Source organism: Ammodytes marinus (genome assembly GCF_949987685.1).
Source record: "Ammodytes marinus genome assembly, chromosome: 13".
NCBI classification, from domain to species: domain Eukaryota; kingdom Metazoa; phylum Chordata; class Actinopteri; order Uranoscopiformes; family Ammodytidae; genus Ammodytes; species Ammodytes marinus.
In genome coordinates this window covers 21,122,248-21,139,841 of record NC_137217.1, presented here as the reverse complement: position 1 = coordinate 21,139,841, position 17,594 = coordinate 21,122,248, and the positions used below count along the sequence as shown (strand labels likewise).

The 17,594-nt window shown below is 45.0% G+C and overlaps 2 protein-coding genes across 2 annotated transcripts; both read right to left on the bottom strand.

The window, feature by feature from the left end:
• Positions 1–4,322: 4,322 nt before the first annotated feature.
• LOC307260183 (uncharacterized protein) lies at positions 4,323–8,121 on the bottom strand. The gene is made up of 2 exons (XM_080040342.1): positions 5,764–8,121; positions 4,323–5,199 (listed from the first exon to the last, which is right to left on the bottom strand). The coding sequence occupies exons 1-2, from the start codon at positions 8,014–8,016 to the stop codon at positions 4,843–4,845; spliced, it is 2,610 nt and encodes an 869-aa protein (XP_079896468.1). The 5' UTR covers positions 8,017–8,121; the 3' UTR covers positions 4,323–4,842.
• Positions 8,122–9,544: 1,423 nt separating this feature from the next.
• On the bottom strand, positions 9,545–17,132 carry ntd5 (ntl-dependent gene 5). The gene is made up of 8 exons (XM_080040055.1): positions 17,021–17,132; positions 16,112–16,246; positions 15,535–15,726; positions 12,046–12,181; positions 11,463–11,539; positions 10,726–10,908; positions 10,344–10,541; positions 9,545–10,216 (listed from the first exon to the last, which is right to left on the bottom strand). The coding sequence occupies exons 1-8, from the start codon at positions 17,088–17,090 to the stop codon at positions 10,134–10,136; spliced, it is 1,074 nt and encodes a 357-aa protein (XP_079896181.1). The 5' UTR covers positions 17,091–17,132; the 3' UTR covers positions 9,545–10,133.
• Positions 17,133–17,594: the final 462 nt, after the last annotated feature.

Here is a 17,594-nt window from a genome sequence, read left to right as displayed (position 1 = left end):
TGACTGATTGAGACAATAAGCACTTATGTGTTTGTTTGTACAGGACAAAAGTAGACTCGCTGATGCAGTCAGTGCAGCTTCTTAATGTTAGGAGGCTGAACTGACACATAATGTGATGGATAGAAAAGTGAAGGCTGGATAAAGAGACAGCTTATTACAAGGCAGCAAGAAAAGCCTGGGAGTGTTTTGGACTCACATCAAATCATGTACTGCAGCAGGACTGCAGGCTCATATGCTGCTGTCAAGATACCTTTTGGTCACCCTCTTAAAGTGATTTAGCGTGTATGCGTGTACGTGTGTGTGTGTGTGTGTGTGTGTGTGTGTGTGTGTGTGTGTGTGTGTGTGTGTGTGTGTGTGTGTGTGTGTGTGTGTGTGTGTGTGTGTGTGTGTGTGTGTGTGTGTGTCTGTGTCTGTGTGTGTGTGTGTGTGTGTGTGTGTGTGTGTGTCTGTGTGTGTGCGTGTGTGCATGTGTGCGTGTGTGCGTGTGTGTGTGTGTGTGTGTGTGTGTGTGTGACACCACAGAGAGTCTCAGGAACGTGTAGGATGTTTGCCATTATGTGTACATGCTCTGTTCATGTGTGTGTGTGTGTGTGTGTGTGTGTGTGTGTGTGTGTGTGTGTGTGTGTGTGTGTGTGTGTGTGTGTGTGTGTGTGTGTGTGTGTGTGTGTGTGTGTGTGCCTTTAGGCTGCAGAGGGGGAAAAGTGGGGGAAGTGAGGTCGTAGCTGGAGCACCTGTTCTGTCGATTTGACAGACAGGCCGGTGTGTGCTGCTTCAGCAGGTCATAGAGAAGGGGGGAGAGATAGGAGGGTGTGGGTGAGGCATAGGAGACAGCAAAAGTTGGAGAGGGAGGGAGGGCGCAACACAGGCGGAATGCATTTACAACCAGGACAGGAAGAGAGCTTGAGCCGACAGGGAAACAGCAAAAAGGAGGTTGCTGCCATTTTTATCTGATGTGTGAAGAAAAAAAAGATCCTTAAGTCAAAATCAACTAATCGGAGAACACGGAGCAGAGATAGCAGTGCATGGCCCAATTACGGTTGCCATGGGATCAAATGGAACAACTAATGGAACACAAAAAGAGGGAACCTTGATTTAATACATGGTTATAGACTGGCTGCTCTTTCAGGGGCCTTTGGTACAGTTCTCTGCGTTTTTCTCCTAATTCCAAAATCTCACCTTTGACAGCTATTCCTCTTATGCCCTGCAAATGCATTTCACACACACTTAACACGCGTAAATAAACACTGAAGGCACTGACAGCATGGCACATTATTGAGGGACAGGTGATGTAATTGCTTCTCTCTCTCTCTCTCTCTCTCTCTCTCTCTCTCTCTCTCTCTCTCTCTCTCTCTCTCTCTCTCTCTCTCTCTCTCTCTCTCTCTCTCTCTTTGGTTCCCTCCTCCACAGCTACAGCCTCCCTTCTGCCGCCTGGACTCCCTTTCTGATTAACACTTGTTACCCTCCTTATTCCTCTCCCTCCTTCACACACACACACACACACACACACACACACACACACACACACACACACACACACACACACACACACACACACACACATATATTCTGTATATACTTCATAGTGTTAATACTGTACTGTGTCTGGTGAGCTAGGAGGCTTGCACGCTGTTAACCTTTCTCTTTTGAAATATTATATTTCAGTGTATAATTCTGTTGCTTACAAGGCTTTATATTAGTATTCAAGGGTGGTTTGATATCGATGTGAACAACATTCTCCTTCGCTGCTGAAACTGTTTGAAGTTTTAATGTAGATCCAGCTCTGCCTCTCACCCTAGCACAAGTATTCCTCCACCATTTGAGAGAGCTGAGAGACAGAATAAGGAGTGGGGAGCCCATGATAAGTGTGAGTGTGCCCTCACATGGCTCAACTGTGCAATGACAGCCACACACGTTGGTCCAAAACCACCCATGGTTAGGTTTAGACTTCCATCATTTTGGCTCTCTGGCACAAATGGGAAGTCTGTGATGCAACGGAGCAGATAAACAACAAACATATGAAAGTGCCAAAATGGATCAAAGAGAACAAAAAGCTGAAACATACCATCCTAACACGGTCCATTACATGTGCTGCCTCTCCCCTGCTCTTTCATCACTGAGTTTATTCTCGTCCCTCTCTCCTCTCCTCTATTCTGCCACCTTTATCACTTCAATCATTTGACCACACTGAAGCCCTGCTGGCCGTTCCACTTCACGCAACGCAAACACAGGCACAGGCACACAAAAACACACGGGGAGATATCAAACACACACACATAGAGACTCCACAGATTTCTGTCCTCACTCTGTCCGTCATCCACATGCCTGTCAGTCAAAGCACTTTGAAGCTCTGGGCAATCTGGATAGCTACCAACCCTGCACATAACACACATACACACACACACACACACACACACACACACACACACACACACACATCCTGTACTGTACACAAACAGCTCCAACTGGGCTGCTGATATCACACACTGGGCTGGGTGAATATTCATCATCATCATGCACTGAAGACCTTGTAGGCTCAGCGGTGTAACATCCCAGCGGAGTCAATTAGGGGACCAGAATCTGTTTTGTTTCACTGACAGAACAAAACATTTTTAAAGTCCGCACCTTCAGAGTGACCTTAACAATATGTTGAGTATGTAGCGCCACAATGAAAGCTTCTACGACACAAAGGTCAGCTAGGGTTTCTTTAAAAAGGAATAGATAAGGAAGGGCATACTGTTAGTGTGACCAAGAAATAAATCAATTCAATTAATGATTACATTGCCTTGCAGGATAGCATAATGAGAGTATTGTGTGGGCCACATAAATAAATAAAAAGAGCTCAAATCAAGTGGAAATTTTTCAAAATGACAGGCCTTTTAGGGTAGAATTCCCCTGTTGTGTTCCCCCAGACAAAGTTCACTTGTTGAGTTGTGGTGGAAGAGTTGTAAAACAAAAAGGGAGGTTTGTGATAAAAATACTGCAACTTTCAAAGACACCCGCTTGTTCTGACGAAGTCGGACTGTTGAAGATTAGCTCCAGCTGTTAGGGATCAGGATGTACATTGCAATGGCTTGAAAAAAGGGAAACTGTTAGAGCCAGTAAAGGCAACCAGAACAAACACCACATCCACTAACATGTGGGTATCGTTTTAAGACAGATTAAAACATATGTGAGAAGGTCCATTAATTGAGTGACCTTGCTATAAATTGCTAATGCAAAATCAATGAGTCTGCCCCAGGGGAGCTGTGGCTACTATCGTAGTTTACCACCACCGGTATGACTGTGTGTGAATGAATGGAACCTGGAACCCTGTAAGCGCTTTGAGTCCTTAGGGAATAAAGCACTATATAAATCCTATCCATTAATGACAGTTGGAAATGTTAATGTATTCAACTGTGACTTAGTGTAATATTCGTCTATGAGCTCTTTGAGGACCAAGGTCTTTTTTTAAACTTACAAGACTTTCTCTAAGCTAAATGTAAAAGAGTGAAAATAAGACGCATTCACCAGAGCAAATGCTCAACTGTCTCTAAGAAAAATCCACCTGTAACAAACATCTGCTTGTCTAACCCATGCTCCTCAGACCGTACACATGTCTGTCCTTCCACTGAACCTCTATTAAAGTGTGCTTGCCGAACTAAAATACAATGGAGTTTAGCACTGGCCTTTCAGCGTGCCAAATAATCTCTATTCGCACAATGACCAGCATAAAAATACAGAATGGGATGGTCATGAGGACCCCGTCAGGGTCATCTGAGCAATGCCGTATTTAATAACTTATCTAAGGCTTAGAGCTCTGTTAGGCCCGCATGGCTTAAATGAAGCAGAACATTTTGTGCAAAAAAACAGAGGACTGAATTACAATCTCAATTACTCCCTGTAGGGAGCAGATGTACAGTATATATCAAGTATCGCCTTCTTTTTTTCTTTTTCTTCACAAACAGCCATGAAAAGTCTGGTCTCGTCTTTGGTGATGTGCAGTATGTAGAAAATAGACTAAACTCTGAGGAACAGCATACATCAGTGTGTGGAGAGCAGAGTTAAATGTGATTTAAAAAAATGTTTTTAACATCTTTATGGACACAACACCAACGCGAAACAAAACTGTAATAACAAGAAAGGACTTAGTTTCAGTTTCTTTTTATTCAAATAAATTAACATAACTCACAAACAAAACAATCTGGATGTACAGGTAATGTGTGAATAACTGAAAACATTTGGTCATTTTAACAATATGATTTAAATACATAAAATGAACAGTCAAAAGTTTGTATTTTCCTCCACAATGTTAAAAAGTGAATATTGTGTTAAAACAAGTGCAAATGACTCACAGTGTCTCTGACGGTAAGAAAGATCGATTACATCTTTCGCATTAGATTAGTGCAGAAGTGCAGCTCTTACAAATAGTACTATTTATATATATATACACAAAGAACTAGAGCAGAGAATAGTTTGAAGTTAATACGTTTCTCTTGGTTTTGAGCACTTGAGGGTTTTGTCATGGATTTTTTGCAAATTCAACTTTTGGTCAGCAGTCTAATTGTGTTTTTTAAACTCACATTAGAAAGATGATTTCAAGCACAAGCTTTCCCCTTCATACAGGCAACTTTTTCTCATACAGTGAAGCTGATGTCAAAAGCACGTATGACTTTGAAGGCTGCATTTTTTTTGACCATTAAATAGAATGGGAATAATATACATTCATATAAATAAGTGACTTTAAACACATTGAGATACATATTGCAAGTGCTCCCTTCTTTTGAAATAAGGAAAGTTTAGTGTCTAATCAGAGTTACGAATGATCGGCCTGCCAACGTCCTCCTCCATGCTGCGGACAACTCTTTAAGTGTCCATGTCAGACTCAGAGTTGTCCAGATTAGACACGGTGGAGCTGTACCATTCAGCACTCTCCTCTTCCTCCTGCACTCCGGGTCCGCCCCCGGCTCCCCCGTCTCCTTGTCCGCCCCCTCTTCTTTCGTTCAGCATTTCCATGGCTACTTGGTGGTAAGGGTGCTTGCGTCTGGTGTGCCGCCGTAGAGTGTTGCGCTCTGCAAAGCGGGTGTGGCAAAGTTGGCACTGGTAGGGTTTCTCTCCAGTGTGGACCCTTTGGTGGCGCTGGAGCTCACCGGCCTCCCTGAAGCGTTTTGCGCAGATGGGGCAAACAAAGTTCCTCTGGCCTGTGTGGATGTGATTGTGTCTCTGTGGAGGAAAAACAAGAGGAAACATTTTACGAAGAAATCTAGGAAAATTTCACCCGACACTTTTATCAATGCAGGTATAACTTTGACTTAACCCCACCTATGTAGTTCAACTCTTAATAGCTTAGCTTAATAGCATATTTCAGCTCGTTGTTGTAATTTACCAGCAATGTTAATGTTTTGGTTCACATGCACAGCTCTCAGAGCGTTGTTTTCAGCCGCAGCAGTCAGCTAATTTTGGCTGAGAAGATTTAAAAACCCATTGCATATTACTTGCTAAATAAGCTGGTACACAAAGTGGAACATTGAGCAACTTAAAAGCAGAATATTTACCTCAGGAGTTGGTGAAAGCTAAAGCTAAATCAAGATCAAATATTGGACCTTTTCATTAGGTGGCCACCAACATGACTCCGAACGAATGCTAATGCTGCTAGCACATCAACTTGAAAGGTGATAAAATGTCAGAATTGTGACACAGCTTGAAGAGTAACGGCATTAATGCTTCTACTTGTGTCATTACTTATAGTGACGATGAATTAACAGCTATCATTTCACTTGTGCTGACCTGCAGATGGCTGGAGCGTTTGAAGGCTTTGCCGCACTGCTGGCAAACGTGAGGCTTCTTCTGCGAGTGAGTGATGGCGTGGCGCTCAAGGTCGGAGAGGTAAAAGAATACCCGCGGGCACAGCTGGCAGTACAGCACCCTGCGGGAGGCCATGTCGTTTGGAGACCCCTCTGGAGATAGGGCATCCAGTGGGTCCAGGGTCTCCAGTTCACCGGAGGAGAGTACGGGCCCAATGATGGGAGGAGAGGCAGGGGCAGCAGCATTAGAGAAGTAAAGATGGTCATCCAGAGGTAAGTGTTGCAAGTGCTGGTCAGACGGGTCAAAATGGGGCTCCAAGGTCGGTGATTGGGCCCCTGAGGCAGGCTGAGTTAATGAGGGGTCACAGGTCAAACTAGCGGATTGTGGGTGCGGTGGGGAGGCTGTGAAAGTCGATGGCTTGTTCTCATTTGAGACTTCTTCTGCAGATATGGCTTCGCTTCCGGTTGGATTGGAATCGGAAGAGCTGGTTTGAGAGTGAAGGAGCGACGGAGTCATGCTGCTTCTGCTGAGATCACTTTGCAGAGCAGGAGATGACGATGGGACCGTAAGGGAGGTGAAAACAGAGGCCGTAATCACAGTACTCCCTCCTGACAGGATGACAGGGGGGTTATTGGGGCTCAGTCTGATGACGGGGTGAGACACAGGGAGGGAGAGCGGGGCTGAGGTGATCTGGGACAGCTGACCGGTGGAGGGGTCCAGCACAGCGATGGGGGTGGAGGTGGAGGCTGAGTCACCGGGTACAGACGACAGGAGAAGGAACATGGGCGTGGAAGCACCGGGGGAGCTCTGAGTCACCGACAGGGGAAGGCTGAGACCCACCGGAGCTGAGGGGAGCTGAGGAGAGGAAGAGGAGGAGGACGACAGCAGGAGAATTGGAGCGTTGGTGGACATGTTTGTGAGGATCTGAATGGGGTGCTGGGTGGGCAATGATATGCCAGAGGAAGGGGACAGAATGACGTTAGCCTCCTGAACAGACCTAACGCTCGGCTCTGCTTTAGAGGGGTCAGTGTTGGTCATCAAACTCGCGAAGACTTCTTTCTCTGCCTTTGCGTGATCAACACCTAGTGATGGGGGATCAGTTGAAGGGGCCGGCGAGGGGTGAGTGTCGTCAGAAAGTGCTTCGAGTGCATTGTCTAAACTTTGGCTGAGGCCGGGGTCCGCTAACGAGGCCAGTAGTGACGACCCCGATACTTCGGTCTCTGCTAAATTAGCCTGATCCGACTGGGGATGCTGTGACCCGGAAGCATCGACTTGTGGGACTTTGAGTCCGTTTGGACCAAGGGTGTACGGGATTCCATCATTGTCTATGAGAAGAAGGTTTTCAGCATCACAGTCTATTGAGGGGATGGAGGAGAAGACAGAGTTTGAGAAAAAAGAGGGAGGGGGGAGAGAGTCTACGAGTGTATTTGTAGCATCCACGCACAGCACACGGCCCTCTGCTTTGCCCTCATCGTCTTCTTCCACTATGTCCCTGTCTCCGTCTCCCTCATATTCCTCCACCTCCATAATCAGCGAGCTCTCCCAGTCAGAATCGTCCAGGAGGCCTCCACACCGACTCTCCCGACTCTCTCGTTTATTGGGCAAACTCAGGTCCAGCGGCTCAGTCTGTTCCCCCTCCATCCCCACCTCAATAAACGTGTCACAAGGCTTCAAGTCAATTTCTTGCAAAACTAAGGGAATATTTTCCTCAATTTCTCTCTCTGTAGTTTCTTCTTTAATGGCTTGCGGCGGCGGGCTCAGTGTTTTAACTGTGCTGGAGATTAAAGGGGTTTCATCTGTGTGGATGATTTGAGCATCCGAGACGTCTCTCTCCTTGCACATTTTTACCCCTCTCTCTGCCTCTGGCTCATAGAATGATTGTGGTTTCGCTTCCTCAGTCACTTCCTTGATTTCTTTCTTCACAGCAGACACTTGAATTTTGCTTCTGTTTTTTTCTGTGATCACTGCTCCGGGTGAGAAAGAAACCGGTCTTCTTCTGAAACGTGGGAGAGCAACCTCTTTGGTCAGACTGATGGCAGAGTTAGTGATTGGCCTCTTACACCGTGGGGGGACAACTATTTTCAGTCTGATTGGTTGGCTGCGCAACACAGGCACTCCTGTCTTTACTGTGATTGGCTGTCTGAACCCACCAATCTTGCTTGTCTCCTGAGAGGCTGGCCTAGGAGTCCCGCCCACCTCTGGCTTCTTCCCATTGATTGATGGAGCATCCTGCATGGTGGTCACTGCTGCCTTGACAAGGACCGGCTGGATGTTACCTGGTACAGTACTGAGAGAGGTTTTTTCCTTTGGGTCCAAAACAAACTCTGTCACTGGCCCCGATCCCTCTGCACGCTGGCTGCCATTTTGGACATTCAGGCTGCCACTGGTCAGGACTGAAGCCAACTGAGAATCCATTTTGGGGCATACCCATTTATATTTCTGCAAAATAGTTAAATAAAATATGAAATTAGAAAATCACAGTAGCAGGATCTTATTGTGTTTTCTTTAAATATATATTTCATGGTAGCAAATAAAGGGAATTAAATAAATAGGCTACCCTGCAGCATGGTTGAAAAGCATACTCAACTAAACTCAACTGTTATTATTGGGGTCAAGTTTAGTAAAGAAAGCCAATAATAGCTGCTGTTGTGATGTTACAATCTGCCTCTAGATGAAGCAGACTGTGCCCCATATAAGATAGACTCATTTGACCCACCCCCCCCCCCCCCCCCCTCTCCCCCTCCTCCACCACCATCAAACCGTGCTGTTAATTGTGTTGGTTACCCCTGCATGATCCTAAATTCTACCTCAGCGAATTTCTTATCGAGGGGTCCACCGGAGTCGCCAATCACTCAGAGAAACGGACCGGAGTAGGCTAAAGGGGGGTCCGAATGATGTGAACGAAATTCCGTTTCCTCTCGTCCACACGCTGCACTAATACAAAAGCGTTTAGTTTCAATTTCGTATTTTGGAGATTCATATGCCGTTTTTTTTATTTTCAAACACGAGCCTGTTGTAAAATAAAATGTGTATGCGGATGAACCGAGGCAACACTGTCCGTGGAGGACGCCATTACGCACAGTCCTAGGTCCGAAATGCCAGGATTATTATTATGGTGCGTGTGACAGCTCTCGGACCTGGGACAACGACATCACTAACGAGGTCGGACTAGAGAAACGTGTATATTTACAGACAGTCGCGATGTGGAGCGGATCCTTCCCGTTTGCACCGGAGCTTCCTCGGACCTACAGCCAGCCATTTTAGAGCCGAGGGTCCGAGACGCCAAGAGCGCGACCCGAAACGGCTTTTAGGACAAACTTTCCCTGCGCGCTGTCATTTCCTCCAGCCGTGCTGTCAGAAACCGGCCAGCCTTTCGATACATTTAAAAAACTGTATTTTAAACTATACTCCACCCATACGCTCGCTGCATAGGGACTGCCTTACCCGTGCTGTGGATATTTCCGGAGGACCAAATATGACTGTGCAGTGTAAAAGGGTGATGCTGCGAATGCCGAGGGAGGGAGGGGTCAAGGGGAGTTGCTATGGTGTCGCAGCCTACCGGGTCCGACCAGTAGCCATGTTCAGCCTATGAGTATAATGTAGAACCTGCAGCCTCAGAGTTTGCGCCTCGGAGTCACAGACACGGGGTACAGAGCAAGAGAAAGGATAGATAAAGAGGATGGAATAGGATGCAATAGAATGGACTTGAACTCACACATTAATAACTGTGTGTCATAAAAAAGGAAGCCACATTTTTTTTTATCTCTTTTATTTCAAATCATTATCACTTACAAGCCTCAAGACTTGATGCGTCACACTCAACAGAGGGAAGAAGGATCACACAGTGAGATATCACAGAGTCGAACCATTATAAATTGGGCTACATGAAGGTATGATCACAAGCATAACTGATGTAGCATGTTAAATGCATCATATTTACATCACCATGAAGGCCAATGGGTTTGCTTCTAACAGTATGAATTGGCTTAAGCTGGAGGACGATCAAAGTAATGCTTGATGGGTTTGCAGATTATAATTTTGCCTGCAATTTGATAAGACGCAGGAGAGAGTGACGGAGGCCATGCATGAGCAGTGTTCCACAAATACCCACAATGTTAAAAGCACAGGAGAAATGGCTTAGCCTTCAAGGCAGCAGAAAATATTTCAGCATCTAACAGACCGTCATCATAGCCTAGATAGTTGAAGCAAAGCTGCAAAACAGAGAGGGACTTCACTGGGCGATGGGTTTAAATCATAGACCTATTATGAGAGGTGCAGGTATGTGTCAGGAGTGCATGTTCGTATTGTGGTGTATGGTGTATGGTGGGTCGAGGGGTCAGACGTGCAGGTCGTCATTCTATATCACCAGTCTCGCACGCTTCGATCTCTGAGACCAGCCGGTGGGGGAAGAGTTTAAACTGCAACCATGTGGGCTCTGGAAAATAAAGAGAAGATGCATGGATCTCACAAAGGTGTCCAACTACTTTGACTAAGATGCTGCAACAGATACAAATAGGAAAAGAATGGCCTGTACAAGGGAGGATGGGGGGATTGAGGTTTACCAAGGTAGCAGGCCGGTGGCTGCAGCTCTCCGTCAAAGCAGGTCTGAGATGCAGTGAAGCTGCACTGCTTGCGAGGATGTTTGCAGTAGAACGATACATTTTCACCGTGAGGAACCATTGCATCTGTAACATCCAAAGGCCAGCTTTTCTTTCCACCAATCACAACACGGCTTCTCACAGCAGGGAGGAGACAGCGAGCTGTGTGGAATAACATAGAATTAAAAGAATATAACGTCCCAATACAACAAGCTGCTTAGTTTGTAAGTATCTATGACTGATTATGAATGTAATTGTATGATGTAAGCTTAAATACATCCTTATTTAATGTATTTAAACTTGTGCCATTTTTTTCTGCAGTGGCCATTAAAAAAAATCCCCTTACCTCTGCAGTACGGGGTAGATGCACTCCAGCTGCCGTTGGACAAGCAGGTGACCTTCTGGGGTCCATCTAGCAGGAAGTTCTTTTTACAGAGGTAGTGGATGTCAAAGTCAACTTCATATTCAGTCTTCTGGACAGCTACCACATAGCCCTGCTCCACCTCCTGGGGAGGCTGGCAGTACACCCCTACGAGAGTGGAAGATTATCTGTTTATTCAGGAAATCCAATCATCTTTGAAACATAGTAACCACATTTCTCCCAAAAAAGAACAGATACATTGTTGCCTAGTATTTATGTATTAGCTGCTCTCCTGATACCTTTCTCTGCCCTTTATCTGCTTGCAACTTCAACAATACCTGTCCCCTTTTTTTCCTTATCTTGCAAGAAGCTTCCTGTAATGATTTCCTATGCCCCACTGTGGAATGCACCACGCATGACCAGGTTTGGCCACAGGATGGCAGAAAAGCACTGCGAGACAGAGCAGCTGAGCTCTAAAGATAACACATGAAGGGACTTGAGTATTTCTGTCTTTCTCCTTCTTTGATTCACTCTTTATTGTTGCATATCCGCACACACACATTAGCACTTGCATGCAACAGATAAATGTTAATCCAGGCCAAATTAGAACATAGTCTCTCGGTCCATTCTGCTGTTTACCTGAACTGCATTAGGTTACACTGCCTGTAAAGCAAATACACCATGTGCCATTTGCAGGATACAGTACTATACCGCCCACTTACTTTTACAGATGGGATGAGGGTACTGCCAGGTCTGGTTCTCCTGACAGAAATTTTCACTGCTCCCCACCATGTCCGCCCTGCAGGAGAGAAGGAAGAGTGATGGAGACAGATGGTGGCGTGACATGTACAATATTGACAGCTGAGGAGATCTTTTCTAAAAAGTGTAAATTATTCCTTTTTTCCACCCTGTCTCTCTTTCAGAGTGTCTGGATTTTGTGTGCACAGTTCAGGCTGACACATTCACTAAGGCGCATCTTATCATGTGGATGAGTCAGTGTATAAAAAGGAGAGTCAATACAAGATTAGACTGTAATGACCTAGTTAGCTCAATGGAGAGAGGCTCAGCTGGGAGATCAAAATGAATTCCCTGCCATTCATTGCTCATCATCATCCGTTGTTTCCCCAACACCTCTCCTGTAATCAAGCCTTCCTTCCATCCCTCCCTCTTCTTTTCACTCCTTCCCTGTCTTCTCACATCCTCCATTTCTACCTTTCTGCATAATTTCAGGTTCTCTTTGCCTCTGCCTACGCTGTCTCAACCTTAAACTCCCCTCTAGCCTCCCTTCCTCCCCCCCTCTCTCACCCAGACTGGCAACTGTAGTGGATGGAGGTTCCTACTTCAGCGTTGCCTTGGATGCTGAAAGTGTGGATGACTTCTTCAGGCAGAGGGCAGGTTTGGACAGTGGGAGGTTCGGGTGACTGAGCCTCTGACTGACCCTCTGGAGGACAAGGAAGAAAGAGAGGGTTAGAGTCTTATACTGTCAGGTTCTTATTAAGGTAAAAGAAAAGCGAAACCGCACTCCTACTCAAGTAAGGGTCCTGCATGAAAGCAAGAAGAACTTAAGCGTCAGACCAATCTTCACTTACTTTCAAGCCATTTCCTCAACGGAGAAATTGCATCTCCCCACATAGCAGTTTATTTACTTTAAGTATATATTTTGAATTGGTTATACTTAACTTGAGTATTTCCATACCTCTACATTTTTCTCCCTTCTTGTACAGTTCAGATGCAAATATTGTAATTTTGACTCCACATAATTACTTGTCACTTAGCAGATTAAAACTGTATATGTGAGTTATAGTTGTAGAGACTTATAGCATCTTATTACTTCATTATAGTGTGTTATAAATTATTAATTTATAGTGTATATACTGCTTATAAATGCTAAATAGGGGGGCTTAAAGTAAAGTAGGCCTAAAAAATAATATAACACTGTCATGGGCCATTTTTCTGCATAATAAATACATTAACATTTGATTTCTTAAGTACATTTTGTGGTTAATACCCCAGCTATAGCATCCTCTATTGTACTTTAACCAATGAATCATCTGAACACAGCTTCCACCACTGTCCTATAATGACAGTGATTTGTGAGCTGCTCAGTAAATACTCTTTGTGCAAAGAACTAAACACATGCCAACAAGATCACAGAAAACACATTCATCTGTGTGTAGCTGATGGATGTGGAGGTGATTTTAAAAGTAACAGCCATCAGCAAGGAGAACAGAGGAATAATTGTGAAAGAACATGAAAGAAGAGAAAGACAAACCTAAAGGAAGGAACTTTTCCTCATTTGACTTGTATTAACCAGGGTTATTCATTTTGTGATCCACAGAGGCGTTTCACACAGTGTCTTGTTCTATTTAGGTTTAAAAAAGCCTCTCTTAGGTAATAAATCAAAGTTCGACTAGCAGGTGAAACACAGCCGCACAGCTCTCTGAGCTCACAGCTATATCTGTGATTGTATAACACCTGGCACTGTTCATCCCTGGAAGTTTGAGTGTCTCACACTCGTGGAAATATAAATATCAAGAGTGTGCTTGGAGAAAGGCTGGAGCGACCCGGGCTCCATCAAGCGCGCGGATTGGGAGCTTAAACGCGGCTTTGAAGGGTAGAGACAGCTGTTGCCTGAGGGCTGTCTTAGGTCTATAAAACTGAGAAACGTTGATATACGAACGTATAACAACCTATGGAAGAGGGAGAGTTGTTTGGCTGCTGATGACAGCTCGAAGCCGAGCTTGGTTTTCACATACCTTTATTCTGCATGGCACTGATGCTGCCTGCCACCCACACAGCCTGCAGAACCAAACTCCAATCAAGCAGGTACATCAAACGTATCTTTTTAACATAGCACTGTTTTATTTATCCACAATATTAAATACAAAGAAATCTCACTGAGACCATAAACGCAGAGGTCCTTCTCACACAGATGCATAGGCTGCACAAACACACAAGCACACCACAAACTGAACAGCCTTGAGCTGCATGGTTGTCCTTGGCTCCCATTGTAGAGGGAGACCTTATCAGCGGCCTCAGATGGAAGAGGATGAGAGGAGAAAGGGATGAGAGGAAAAGAGGATGAGAGAAGAGAGCAGAGAAGAGGAGAACAGAAAAGCCTGCAGCAGCATGAGCAAGAGAGCTCTCCTACTCTCCTGACTGTGATCTGTCGCCCACACACGCACACACACACACACACACACAAACACACACACAAACACACACACAGAACAGAGCATATTCACACTCGCGCACACTCACACTGTGTGCATGCAGCTCGGTGCCACTTTGACAGTGATCTGCCGCCCACTGCCTCTCAATGGGCATGAAGGAGCTCGACTCACACTGCAACACACATGCAAAGGACACTCAATACAAACGCTCTCACACATTCAAAACCCACCTACCTTCTGCCTGTCTCTCAGCAGTCTCTACGAGAGAGCAGAGAATCTTATTTCACATCTTAGAGAATATAGAAAAATCTGGAGGGTGACCCAGCGGGGTTTGAAGATTCCTAAGAAAGCATGTTAACGGTAGTTTAAGGTGTGTGATTAACCTTTAGAGATGGCTCTTTTTTTATTTATCTATCAGAGATGTCAGAATGACATAAGCAATAAGCAAAGACCAAATGTTCAGGTGCTCTATGATGATGATGGGATATGTTGAGATAATAAGAAGTATTTATGGGATTACATCATGTACCGCTGGGCAGCCACAGTGGTATTGCATGTTTAAACCGAGAAACTGCAATGTCTGCAAGATTATTATTATTATTATGTTGTCAAGTAACTTGTAGTGTTTGTCTTCAGATACTCTTCTTTAAATCATTGTGCAGCTCTTTGCTGGGCCCCTGTTGCCTACGTTGGTGCACTCTATAAGCCAACCTGGTCACATGTCAGTTTCAGGTCGATAAAGAGATATTAGAAGCCCTCCAGCACACATGAGGTTAGGCACAACGTGAGTAAAGCTCATAGTGAATTAATAGTTCCAAATTTTCCTTGAAACCTTTATTAAAGAAGTTTTGATTCATCTTGTTTCTCATTTTAGGCCATCACTTGGGTTTTTGTTGCATTGTATTGCTTCATGCAGTATACTATATAAGTATATTCAGAATGGTGTCTCCCTTCAATAGCAGCAAAGAGTAACAAAGCAGACATTATGTCCATGAGTAGATCACATAATGCAAGCCACTACAATATTGCTTACAGCCCAAAACATTTACATATATAACACAAGAATATAGTAATTAACAGGTTTCTGTGCTGTGCTGCACATAAACAACAAACACACACACACACACACACACACCTCATGTGCATGCGTTCAGCCTCCTCTTCTCTTATCAACTGTTGAACAGTGAATTCAGTTCGACAACCCATATGAACAACTCAAGCTCTGGTTGCTATGGTGATGAGGAGAATAGGTCCCAGTTGCACAATGTCTCAATCGCCACCAACATAGAGGGACTTCAGTCCCCTCGTTCTCTCTCTCTCTCTTTCTCTCTTTCTCTCTTTCTCTCTCTCTCTCTCTCTCTCTCTGTCTATTTGACTGACATTCTTACACCAAGGGAAACACTCAGTAAAAAGCTACATTTAATCCTTGAGCACATCTTTGACCTTAAAAAACACAACACAGGATCTGTAGACATTCAATGTTCCCAGTGCTCGTATTAATGAGACAATATTACAGAGCAGTTTTCTGCCAGATGTGCATCACCCTGGGTATGATTTGCTCATTATAAAGCAACCTGGAATGAAGCAAGGATGAGCATTTTCATGTTGAACTCAAACCCACCTGTGCAGATGGGCTCATCCCCGCTCCACTGTCGGTCACCTTGACAACGGCGAATAGTGGCATCCAAGCCACTGGGCAACTTGAATCCTGGCTTGCAGTGCACTTCAAGCAGGGCAGAGAAGGAGTGAGTGGGAGAGAGGAGGCGAGCCACTGAGTTTTCACTGTTGGGAACAGGCCAGGGACAAGTTCGGCCTGAAGGGGAAAAGAGATGATCCACAGGGAGGAGAGAGGAGATGAGGCGAGGGATCAAAACAATATTCAGAAGGTGTGGAATTGTTCCTCTTGGATGACCAATAGAACTATTAGCACTAAACCATTTAAAAATGGCACCAATGAGGCTGTGTAACTAGACTGGATTCATGCACAATGCTCCCTTTTAAAATGCGAAAGCATAAAAAGAGCATGTGCTCAGCACTCACATAGGACACATTTTGAGTCAAGATCTGTGCATTTAAATCTATTTTCCAGGAAAAACACATTGATGTGCGCAGGCACAGCTGCGTACACACAAACATTTTTAACGACTGAGCCCACAGTGGTGCTCACAGTGACAACTAGGGAAACACATGCAAGTTACCTGGAGCCACACAGCTGAGACCACACTGGCCGTCACACAGACACTGGCGCTTGTTGCCACAGTCTTTGTCAGATTTGCAGGGCCTAGGACACGTCCTACTCCTCTCCTCTCCCAGAAGTCTCTCCGGGCATGACCCTGTTGTGATACCACACACACACACACACAATCACACCTTCACATCAATTGTCCCTTTGTTTGCTTCTCCCAGTTGTAAAAAACAAGCAAATGTTAGGGGCCGTAACTGAGATTTTGTTTGCCAATACTGCTTTGCTGACTGTTAGAAGGAAAGTAAATTCAGTGTGGGTGGTCGGGCAAGCATTTGCCACCCAGGTTGTGCATTGTAAAGTATATAATTTCCCCTAACTTCTCCATATGTATTCCATCACATCATGAAGCGGGTCATACAAGTATTTTAAACATTCCAGAACATTTGAGCGTAGGGGAAGGGGGAGTCACAAAGGACTCCTCTGCCCACAGCACATGCGCTGCACTAATGCACACATGATCACCCCAGAACAGCATGGATACATGATGTACAGTACATGCATGTGTTATGACTGGGATGGTAGAAAATCAGAATGCGGTGCACTTATCAACCATCCAAAATACACACACACACACACACACACACACACACACACACATGTTGCACAGTCTGAGCCTGAGTCAGTCCATTGCATTCCAAAGTATTAATGGTAATAATGTGTGCAACAGACTTGGTAGAAAGTCCTGGTTACATGATCCTCTTTATGATAAAAATGTATGGCTTTTCCTCAGTTACTCCCAGTATTTAGTCATATTCCAACTCACACAAGTTACAGTGCTAAACCCTGCATACACAATGGGTATTTGTATGCAGGGTTTAGCACTCCCCCAGGTGTGAGTGATGAATGGCTTCAGAGAGCTTACCTGGATCCTGCAGGGACACCGTTCCAGTCAGAGCCCACAGGGACAGCAGCAGCAGTGCAGCACAGTCCATCCTTGAAGTCGGGCCACAGTCGATATGAGGGAGGGACGCACAGACAGCACATTTTTAAGGAAAGGGGGAACAAAGGGTGGGGGCTCAGGGTGGGTGGGAGTCAGGGAGGGAGAGAGAGAGAGAGAGAGGGGGGCACACCCCAGGAGCAGACATCTGGTTTGTGTTGAGAGCGAGAGATTTGGGGAAAATTCCACTCTGAGGGACCTTTCACCCATTTCTGTTGAGACAGCAGATTAAGGGGATGACACACACACATGGCTGTTATTTCCACACACACACACTTAACTTAATAGAACATTCTCTGAATTGCCTTTGTTGGGCAAGAATGCATATTTGGACAGCTTTTCCTAATAAAGGAATGCACAAAATGTAAACAAACAGGCAGGGAGGATATCAAAACAAGCAGTCTGAGTACATTTAATTTCATATCATTGTCCGGTTATCAGAATTAAGTGAATAAAGTATTCCTCCAGAAGGGTGACCCCTTCTCTTGGTCAAAACTGG

Coding starts and splice junctions, on each gene's coding strand:
- LOC307260183 (XM_080040342.1), bottom strand. CDS start 8,016: ATGCAGGATGCTCCATCAATCAATGGGAAGAAGCCAGAGGTGGGCGGG. Junction 5,200..5,763: donor AACGCTCCAGCCATCTGCAG/GTCAGCACAAGT, acceptor TTTCCTCCACAG/AGACACAATCACATCCACAC.
- ntd5 (XM_080040055.1), bottom strand. CDS start 17,090: ATGGACTGTGCTGCACTGCTGCTGCTGTCCCTGTGGGCTCTGACTGGA. Junction 10,909..11,462: donor CCCTCATCCCATCTGTAAAA/GTAAGTGGGCGG, acceptor CCACTCTCGTAG/GGGTGTACTGCCAGCCTCCC. Junction 10,542..10,725: donor ATCTACCCCGTACTGCAGAG/GTAAGGGGATTT, acceptor TATTCCACACAG/CTCGCTGTCTCCTCCCTGCT.